Source organism: Somniosus microcephalus, chromosome 11, assembly GCF_052327205.1.
Source record: "Somniosus microcephalus isolate GS21.2 chromosome 11, FLI_Smic_1.0, whole genome shotgun sequence".
In the NCBI taxonomy this organism is placed as follows: Eukaryota; Metazoa; Chordata; class Chondrichthyes; order Squaliformes; family Somniosidae; genus Somniosus; species Somniosus microcephalus.
In genome coordinates, this window is record NC_140997.1 from 2,452,890 (window position 1) to 2,462,889 (window position 10,000).

Here is a 10,000-nt window from a genome sequence, read left to right on the forward strand (position 1 = left end):
CTCTCGGGGGGGGCTCGGAGTCTCTCTCTCTCTCTGTCTCGGGGGGGGCTCGGAGTCTCTCTCTCTCGGGGGGGGTCGGAGTCTCTCTCTCTCTCGGGGGGGGCTCGGAGTCTCTCTCTCTCGGGGCGGGCTCGGAGTCTCTCTCTCGGGGGGGGCTCGGAGTCTCTCTCTCTCGGGGGGGCTCGGAGTCTCTCTCTCGGGGGGGGCTCGGAGTCTCTCTCTCTCTCGGGGGGGCTCGGAGTCTCTCTCTCTCGGGGGGGGCTCGGAGTCTCTCTCTCGGGGGGGCTCGGAGTCTCTCTCTCTCGGGTGGGGGGCTTGGAGTCTCTCTCTCTCTCGGGGGGGGCTCGGAGTGCTGAGTCTCGCAGGGTGGGGCTCGGAGCGGTGAGTCTCGGGGTGGGGGGCTCGGAGTGCTGAGTCTCGCAGGGTGGGGCTCGGAGTGGTGAGTCCCCGGTGGTGGGGGGGGGGGGCTCGGAGTGCTGAGTCTCGGGGGGGCTCGGAGTGCTGAGTCTCAGGGGGGGCTCGGAGTGCTGAGTCTCAGGGTGGGGGGCTCGGAGTGCTGGGTCTCGGGGTGGGGGTCTCGGAGTGCTGAATCTCGGGGGGTGGGGTGGGGGTCTCGGAGTGCTGGGTCTCGGGGTGGGGGCTCGGAGTGCTGGGTCTCGGGGGTGGGCTCAGAGTGCTGAATCTCGGGGGGGGGCTCAGAGTGCTGGGTCTCGGGGGGGGGCTCAGAGTGCTGAATCTCGGGGGGGGGGGCTCGGAGTGCTGGGTCTCGGGGGGGGCTCGGAGAGCTGAGTCCCGGGGGGTCTCGGAGTGCTGGGTCTCGGGGTGAGGGTCCCGGGGTGCTGAGTCTCGGGGGCTCTCTCTTACCAGTCTCTCCAGCTGTTGGTAGGTGATGCTGAAGTAATCAATCTTTAGAACACTGGAAACAAACAGAAATCAAGTCGATGAAAAGCAGCGGCTGAGTGCTGGACAGGCATTTCTTCACATGTTCCCTTGAAGTGGACACCCTCCCTATGGCCCACATCACCTTACACAAAGGGCACTTCTCCCTGGCTGAGATACAGGGCACGGAGGGGAGGGGAGGGGACAGGCTCTGTGACCTAAAGCTGAACTCAGGTCCCCATCGCATAAACACACGAGAATTTGCAAAGAGAACGTTCCCCTGTTCCCCAAATAAAACCCCACCCCACCCCGCTTCGGCCTTCTCACCGTAACCCACATTCTCATTCCTGTCCCCTGCACTGATCTACCAACTGAAGACCAGGAAACGGCGCCACAATGGCTCCAAGAGATTATCGAGTAAGTGGAGTGAGCAACGCAGAGCAGGTCGGCCCCTGGTGTGATGACTAGTCTCTGCTGATTCACATTTCCTCACAGAGGATCTCATGAAGCACATTGTACGGGACAGTGTAGAGGGAGCTTTACTCTGCATCTAACCCATGCTGTACCTGCCCTGGGAGTGTTTGATGGGACAGTGTAGAGGTAGCTTTACTCTGCATCTAACCCATGCTGTACCTGCCCCGGGAGTGTTTGATGGGACAGTGTAGAGGGAGCTTTACTCTGTATCTAACCCGTGCTGTACCTGCCCTGGGAGTCTTTGATGGGACAGTGTAGAGGGAGCTTTACTCTGTATCTAACCCGTGCTGTACCTGCCCTGGAGTGTTTGATGGGACAGTGTAGAGGGAGCTTTACTCTGTATCTAACCCGTGCTGTACCTGCCCTGGGAGTGTTTGATGGAACAGTGTAGAGGGAGCTTTACTCTGTATCTAACCCGTGCTGTACCTGCCCTGGGAGTGTTTGATGGGACAGTGTAGAGGGAGCTTTACTCTGTATCTAACCCGTGCTGTACCTGCCCTGGGAGTGTTTGATGGGACAGTGTAGAGGGAGCTTTACTCTGTATCTAACCCATGCTGTACCTGCCCTGGGAGTGTTGATGGGACAGTGTAGAGGGAGCTTTACTCTGTATCTAACCCGTGCTGTACCTGCCCTGGGAGTGTTTGATGGACAGTGTAGAGGGAGCTTTACTCTGTATCTAACCCGTGCTGTACCTGCCCTGGGAGTGTTTGATGGGACAGTGTAGAGGGAGCTTTACTCTGTATCTAACCCGTGCTGTACCTGCCCTGGGAGTGTTTGATGGGACAGTGTAGAGGGAGCTTTACTCTGTATCTAACCCGTGCTGTACCTGGCCTGGGAGTGTTTGATGGGACAGTGTAGAGGGAGCTTTACTCTGTATCTAACCCATGCTGTACCTGCCCTGGGAGTGTTTGATGGGACAGTGTAGAGGGAGCTTTACTCTGTATCTAACCCGTGCTGTACCTGCCCTGGGAGTGTTTGACGGGACAGTGGTGTAGGGGGAAAAACATATGATGTAATTTCATCAATGTATACAAACAATAAATGTGCAGTTAAAATTGGAGACAAACAAACAAAATACTTCCCACAGGGGCATGGTGTGACGCAGGGCTCGCCCATCTCACCGACACTCTTTAATATTTACATAAATGAATTGGCAAAACTACTTGAACAATCTACAGCACCCGGCCTCACCCTATATGAATCCAAGGTTAAATTCCTCCTCTATGCAGAAGACCTGGTTCTGCTGTCACCAACTAAGGAGGGTCTACAGCAGAACCTGGATCTGCTAGAGTTGTACTGTCAGACCTGGGTCCTGACAATAAACCCCCAAAAAACCAAAGTCCTTGTGTTCCAGCAAAGATCCAGACATCAGGGACCCAGAATAAATTTCACACTAGGAACAACTAAAATTGAACAAACTACTAACTACACATACTTGGGCTTAAAAATCAGTTCTACGGGAAATTTTCATCTGGCTGTGAATGAACTGAAAGAGAAAGCAAGAAGGGCTTTCTATGCCATTAAAAAATCAATCCAAATAGAAATCCCAATTAGCATTTGGCTCAAAATTTTCAAATCAGTAATTGAACCAATTGCACTCTATGGCAGTGAGGTGTGGGGACCACTAACAGAACAAGAATTTGCAAAATGGGACAAACACCCAATTGAGATCCTACATGCAGAATTCTGTAAAAGTATCCTCCGCACTCAAAGGAAAACCGTAAACAATGCATGCAGGGCAGAACTAGGCCAATATCCATTAATAATTACTATCCAAAAAAGAGCCACCAAATTTTGGAAACACCTAAAAATGAGCAACCCCCACTGCTATCATTACGAAGCCCTGAAATGCCAAGAGAGGATCATAAAGAAGAATACCCTCAGTCAACTAGTCCTGGGACTGAGTGAAGTAACTACTAACACTACTAACAGTAACCAGCCCCAGGACAGTGACATCGTAGCACAGAGAATTTGACCCAACACAATTGTCACTAAGCAAAAGGAAAAATATGTCATATTGGGCAGAAACAACAAAAATCCAAAACAAACTCAATTGCTACTTGACCCTAAACAGACAATACAACATGGCTGAATACCTGACCACGGTGAAAGATAGCAAATTGAGAAAAACCTTGACTATGTACAGACTTAGTGAGCATTGCCTAGCTATCGAAAAAGGCAGACACAGACAGACCTGGCTGACAAGAGAGAACAGGATATGCTCTCACTGCAGTCAGGGAGTGGTGGAGACAGAGATGCACTTCCTCACAGCTTGTGGAAAATATCAGGGCATAAGGGAGAATTTCTACCCAAAATTCACAAAAATATGCCCTGAATTCAGAAATTTGAATGACGATCAAAAACTCCCATACCTGCTAGGGGAACAGAGAAATTGTGTAACCTTAGCAGCACACTATGTTACAGCTTGCCATAAACAGAGGGACAACCATTAAATCTAAGAAAAGAGTATATACAAATTATATGAATGTATATTTATACACTCAGGGATATATCTGTTTATACACTGTATGGATAGATCTGTGTTAATGTGTTCAACCATAAATGTTTTTCGATGCTTTGGCAACATAAGATGTACCTTGTCATGCCAATAAAGCGGTTTGAATTGAATTGAATTGAATTGAGAGCTTTACTCTGTATATAACCCGTGCTGTACCTGCCCCGGGAGTGTTTGAGGGGACAGTGTCGAGGGAGCTTTACTCTGTATCTAACCCGTGCTGTACCTGCCCTGGGAGTGTTTGATGGGACGGTGTAGAGGGAGCTTTACTCTGTATCTAACCCGTGCTGTACCTGCCCTGGGAGTGTTTGATGGGACAGTGTAGAGGAAGCTTTACTCTGTATCTAACCCGTGCTGTACCTGTCCTGGGAGTGTTTGATGGGACAGTGTAGAGGGAGCTTTACTCTGTATCTAACCTGTGCTGTACCTGCCCTGGGAGTTTTTGATGGGACAGTGTAGAGGGAGCTTTACTCTGTATCTAACCCATGCTGTACCTGCCCTGGGAGTGTTTGATGGGACAGTGTAGAGGGAGCTTTACTCTGTATATAACCCGTGCTGTACATCCTTAATGTATTCCCATAAAATAATTGAAATTCTAAAATGTAAGAACATATGAGACACTTACCTGACAAATATTTTGTTGTACAGGTTGTGATTTTTTTTTACCTCGGTGCAAACCGTGTCGACCTGTTGTAGCAGAGCCTTCAGCTGAGTAATCTCAGCCTGTAAAATAAAGTCAGGCTGAGGTCACGGTGCCTGATAACATCAGCAACCCCCCACCGACACCCAACCCCCCACCCCACCATCCCCCCACCAAACCCCACCCCCCCACCCCAAACCCCACCCCCCATCCCCCACCCCACCCCCCATCCCCTACCGACACCCAACCCCCCACCCCACCATTCCCCCACCCCAAACCCCACCCCATCCCCCACCCCCCCATCCCCACCCCCCCACCCCAAACCCCACCCCCCATCCCCACCCCCAACCCCCCCATCCCCCACCCCAAACCCCCACCCCAAATCCCCACCCCCATCATCGCCCACCCCAAACCCCCATCCCCCACCCCAAACCCCCACCCCCACCATCGCCCACCCCAAACCCCCATCCCCCACCCCAAACCCCCACCCCCACCATCGCCCACCCCAAACCCCCAACCCCCACCGACACCCAACCCCCCCATCCCCCACCCCACCATCCCCCACCTCCCATTGACCCCCCAAACCCCCCCCCATCTCCCAACCCCCCCATCCCCCACCCCCCACCCCCCCATCTCCCATCGACCCCCCAAACCATCGTCATCCCTAAACTAAACACACTTTCACTTTCCAACAGTTTCTTGGCTAATCATCCGGAGTAGGAACTTGGGCTCATTTTCCCGACCAATTGTTGCTCCAACAACTGTCCAGCCCAGCGGTTCATCCCTGGGTCGCCGGAGCCTGGCCTGCTCTCACACTGAGCCCAGGACTTGAGTTTATTAATAATCGAGGCAGTAAAGACCCTGAGGGAACACAGCAGCTCCGGCAAGGCTTAACACGGCAAGGCTTAACACGGCAAGGCCCAACACGGCAAGGCCCAACACGGCAAGGCCCAACACGGCAAGGCCCAACACGGCAAGGCCTAACACGGCAAGGCCGAACATGGCAAGGCCTAACACGGCAAGGCCCAACACGGCAATGCCCAACACGGCAAGGCCCAACACGGCAAGGCCTAACACGGCAAGGCCCAACACGGCAAGGCCCAACACGGCAAGGCCCAACACGGCAAGGCCTAACACGGCAAGGCCCAACACGGCAAGGCCCAACACGGCAAGGCCCAACACGGCAAGGCCCAACACGGCAAGGCCCAACACGGCAATGCCCAACACGGCAAGGCCCAACACGGCAAGGCCCAACACGGCAAGGCCCAACGCGGCAATGCCCAACACGGCAAGGCCCAACACGGCAAGGCCCAACACGGCAAGGCCCAACACGGCAAGGCCCAACACGGCAAGGCCTAACACGGCAAGGCCCAACACGGCAAGGCCCAACACGGCAATGCCCAACACGGCAAGGCTTAACACGGCAAGGCCTAACACGGCAAGGCCCAACACGGCAAGGCCTAACACGGCAAGGCCCAACACGGCAAGGCCCAACACGGCAAGGCCCAACACGGCAATGCCTAACACGGCAAGGCCCAACACGGCAAGGCCCAACACGGCAATGCCTAACACGGCAAGGCCCAACACGGCAAGGCCCAACACGGCAAGGCCTAACACGGCAAAGCAAATTCTTCTGCCAATCTGCACAGGTTGCTTTATTCTGACGGCCACACGACGTACCTTCATTTCTGGTTTGAAGCTCTCACACATTTTCTCGTACCATTCAGACGTGGATTTCTGTAAAATTAACAACACAAATCAATGTAACGTCACTCGACAGACTCACTCGACACACAGTCACTCGACAGAGTCACTCGACACAGAGCCACTCGACACAGAGTCACTCGACAGAGTCACTCGAAACACAGTCACTCGACACAGAGTCACTCGACACAGAGCTACTCGACACAGAGCTACTCGACACAGAGTCACTCGACACAGAGCCACTCGACACAGAGTCACTCGACACAGAGTCACTCGACACAGAGCCACTCGACAGACTCACTCGACACAGAGTCACTCGACACAGCCACTCGACACAGAGCCACTCGACACAGAGCCACTCGACACAGAGCCACTCGACACAGAGCCACTCGACACTGAGCCACTTGACACAGAGTCACTCGACACAGAATCACTCGACACAGAGCCACTCGCTGCCTTTCTGAATCCGAGTGGGAGTCTGCGGGTTAAGCTGAACTGAGGTGCAGCTCACACCTGTCGTGCATGTTCTGAGAATCCCCCTTTTCACCGAGACCTGAAACTCGACAATAATTCACAGTCTCAGCCCCAACACTCACTGGCACTGGAGCGGGATTGCCCGATCCGAGGGTCGGTGCACAAATTCCACGAGACCCTTTGTTACTTCGGAGCTGACACTCGAGATGGTGAGGGGTGAGTCAACTAGTGCCCGAGAACTCTGGCCATCTCCCCCCACCCCCCATGGAACCCACGTGCCCTCTATTTTCCTTCCAATAAGTAGAACCTTGCATTTGTCTATATTAAATTAAATTTGCCGCTAATCAGTCCAAATGGAAACCCTGTCAAGTTCTTTTGATAAGATTGTGATTGTCTCCTCTGAGCAGACAGTGCTGCTGGTTTATCAGTGACTGCGATTCCAGGTCATTTATGTAAACCAGGAACAGCACAGACCCCTGGGCGTTCATGTCACGTCTCACCCAGGATACCCGTTGACTTTATTTTGTAGAGAAGTCTCCCCTGTGCTACTGTCGGACCCCTGTGCTACTGTCGGACCCCTGTGTTACTGTCGGACCCCTGTGTTACTGTCGGACCCCTGTGTTACTGTCGGACCCCTGTGTTACTGTCGGACCCCTGTGCTACTGTCGGACCCCTGTGCTACTGTCGGACCCCTGTGTTACTGTCGGACCCCTGTGCTACTGTCGGACCCCTGTGCTACTGTCGGACCCCTGTGTTACTGTCGGACCCCTGTGCTACTGTCGGACCCCTGTGTTACTGTCGGACCCCTGTGCTACTGTCGGACCCCTGTGCTACTGTCGGACCCCTGTGTTACTGTCGGACCCCTGTGTTACTGTCGGACCCCTGTGCTACTGTCGGACCCCTGTGCTACTGTCGGACCCCTGTGTTACTGTCGGACCCCTGTGCTACTGTCGGACCCCTGTGTTACTGTCGGACCCCTGTGCTACTGTCGGACCCCTGTGCTACTGTCGGACCCCTGTGCTACTGTCGGACCCCTGTGCTACTGTCGGACCCCTGTGTTACTGTCGGACCCCTGTGTTACTGTCGGGCCCCTGTGTTACTGTCGGACCCCTGTGCTACTGTCGGACCCCTGTGTTACTGTCGGACCCCTGTGCTACTGTCGGACCCCTGTGTTACTGTCGGACCCCTGTGCTACTGTCGGACCCCTGTGTTACTGTCGGACCCCTGTGTTACTGTCGGACCCCTGTGCTACTGTCGGACCCCTGTGTTACTGTCGGACCCCTGTGCTACTGTCGGACCCCTGTGTTACTGTCGGGCCCCTGTGCTACTGTCGGACCCCTGTGTTACTGTCGGACCCCTGTGCTACTGTCGGACCCCTGTGTTACTGTCGGACCCCTGTGCTACTGTCGGACCCCTGTGCTACTGTCGGGCCCCTGTGCTACTGTCGGACCCCTGTGCTACTGTCGGACCCCTGTGTTACTGTCGGACCCCTGTGCTACTGTCGGGCCCCTGTGTTACTGTCGGACCCCTGTGTTACTGTCGGACCCCTGTGTTACTGTCGGGCCCCTGTGCTACTGTCGGACCCCTGTGTTACTGTCGGACCCCTGTGCTACTGTCGGACCCCTGTGCTACTGTCGGACCCCTGTGCTACTGTCGGACCCCTGTGTTACTGTCGGACCCCTGTGCTACTGTCGGACCCCTGTGTTACTGTCGGACCCCTGTGCTACTGTCGGACCCCTGTGTTACTGTCGGACCCCTGTGCTACTGTCGGACCCCTGTGCTACTGTCGGACCCCTGTGTTACTGTCGGACCCCTGTGTTACTGTCGGACCCCTGTGTTACTGTCGGACCCCTGTGTTACTGTCGGACCCCTGTGCTACTGTCGGACCCCTGTGTTACTGTCGGACCCCTGTGTTACTGTCGGGCCCCTGTGCTACTGTCGGACCCCTGTGTTACTGTCGGGCCCCTGTGCTACTGTCGGACCCCTGTGTTACTGTCGGACCCCTGTGCTACTGTCGGACCCCTGTGTTACTGTCGGACCCCTGTGCTACTGTCGGACCCCTGTGTTACTGTCGGACCCCTGTGCTACTGTCGGACCCCTGTGCTACTGTCGGACCCCTGTGTTACTGTCGGACCCCTGTGTTACTGTCGGACCCCTGTGCTACTGTCGGACCCCTGTGTTACTGTCGGACCCCTGTGTTACTGTCGGACCCCTGTGTTACTGTCGGACCCCTGTGTTACTGTCGGACCCCTGTGTTACTGTCGGACCCCTGTGTTACTGTCGGACCCCTGTGCTACTGTCGGACCCCTGTGCTACTGTCGGACCCCTGTGTTACTGTCGGACCCCTGTGCTACTGTCGGACCCCTGTGTTACTGTCGGACCCCTGTGTTACTGTCGGACCTCTGTGCTACTGTCGGACCCCTGTGTTACTGTCGGGCCCCTGTGTTACTGTCGGACCCCTGTGTTACTGTCGGACCCCTGTGTTACTGTCGGACCCCTGTGTTACTGTCGGGCCCCTGTGCTACTGTCGGACCCCTGTGCTACTGTCGGACCCCTGTGCTACTGTCGGGCCCCTGTGTTACTGTCGGACCCCTGTGTTACTGTCGGACCCCTGTGTTACTGTCGGACCCCTGTGTTACTGTCGGACCCCTGTGCTACTGTCGGACCCCTGTGTTACTGTCGGGCCCCTGTGCTACTGTCGGACCCCTGTGTTACTGTCGGACCCCTGTGTTACTGTCGGACCCCTGTGTTACTGTCGGGCCCCTGTGCTACTGTCGGACCCCTGTGCTACTGTCGGACCCCTGTGCTACTGTCGGGCCCCTGTGCTACTGTCGGACCCCTGTGCTACTGTCGGGCCCCTGTGCTACTGTCGGACCCCTGTGTTACTGTCGGGCCCCTGTGCTACTGTCGGACCCCTGTGCTACTGTCGGACCCCTGTGCTACTGTCGGACCCCTGTGTTACTGTCGGGCCCCTGTGCTACTGTCGGGCCCCTGTGTTACTGTCAGACCCCTGTGTTACTGTCGGACCCCTGTGTTACTGTCGGACCCCTGTGTTACTGTCGGGCCCCTGTGCTACTGTCGGACCCCTGTGCTACTGTCGGACCCCTGTGCTACTGTCGGACCCCTGTGTTACTGTCGGACCCCTGTGTTACTGTCGGACCCCTGTGTTACTGTCGGACCCCTGTGTTACTGTCGGACCCCTGTGCTACTGTCGGACCCCTGTGTTACTGTCGGACCCCTGTGCTACTGTCGGACCCCTGTGCTACTGTCGGACCCCTGTGCTACTGTCGGGCCCCTGTGTTACTGTCGGACCC

General features: G+C 55.5%; 1 protein-coding gene across 1 annotated transcript in view; it reads right to left on the reverse strand.

Annotated features, from left to right (window-relative positions):
- The window catches only part of baiap3 (BAI1 associated protein 3), a 296,698-nt gene that overhangs the window by 187,169 nt on the left and 99,529 nt on the right, over positions 1 to 10,000 (reverse strand). The window contains 3 exon segments of the mRNA XM_086002220.1: positions 865 to 916; positions 4,494 to 4,591; positions 6,189 to 6,245. Of these exon segments, the coding sequence (XP_085858346.1) occupies positions 865 to 916; positions 4,494 to 4,591; positions 6,189 to 6,245 (207 nt within the window).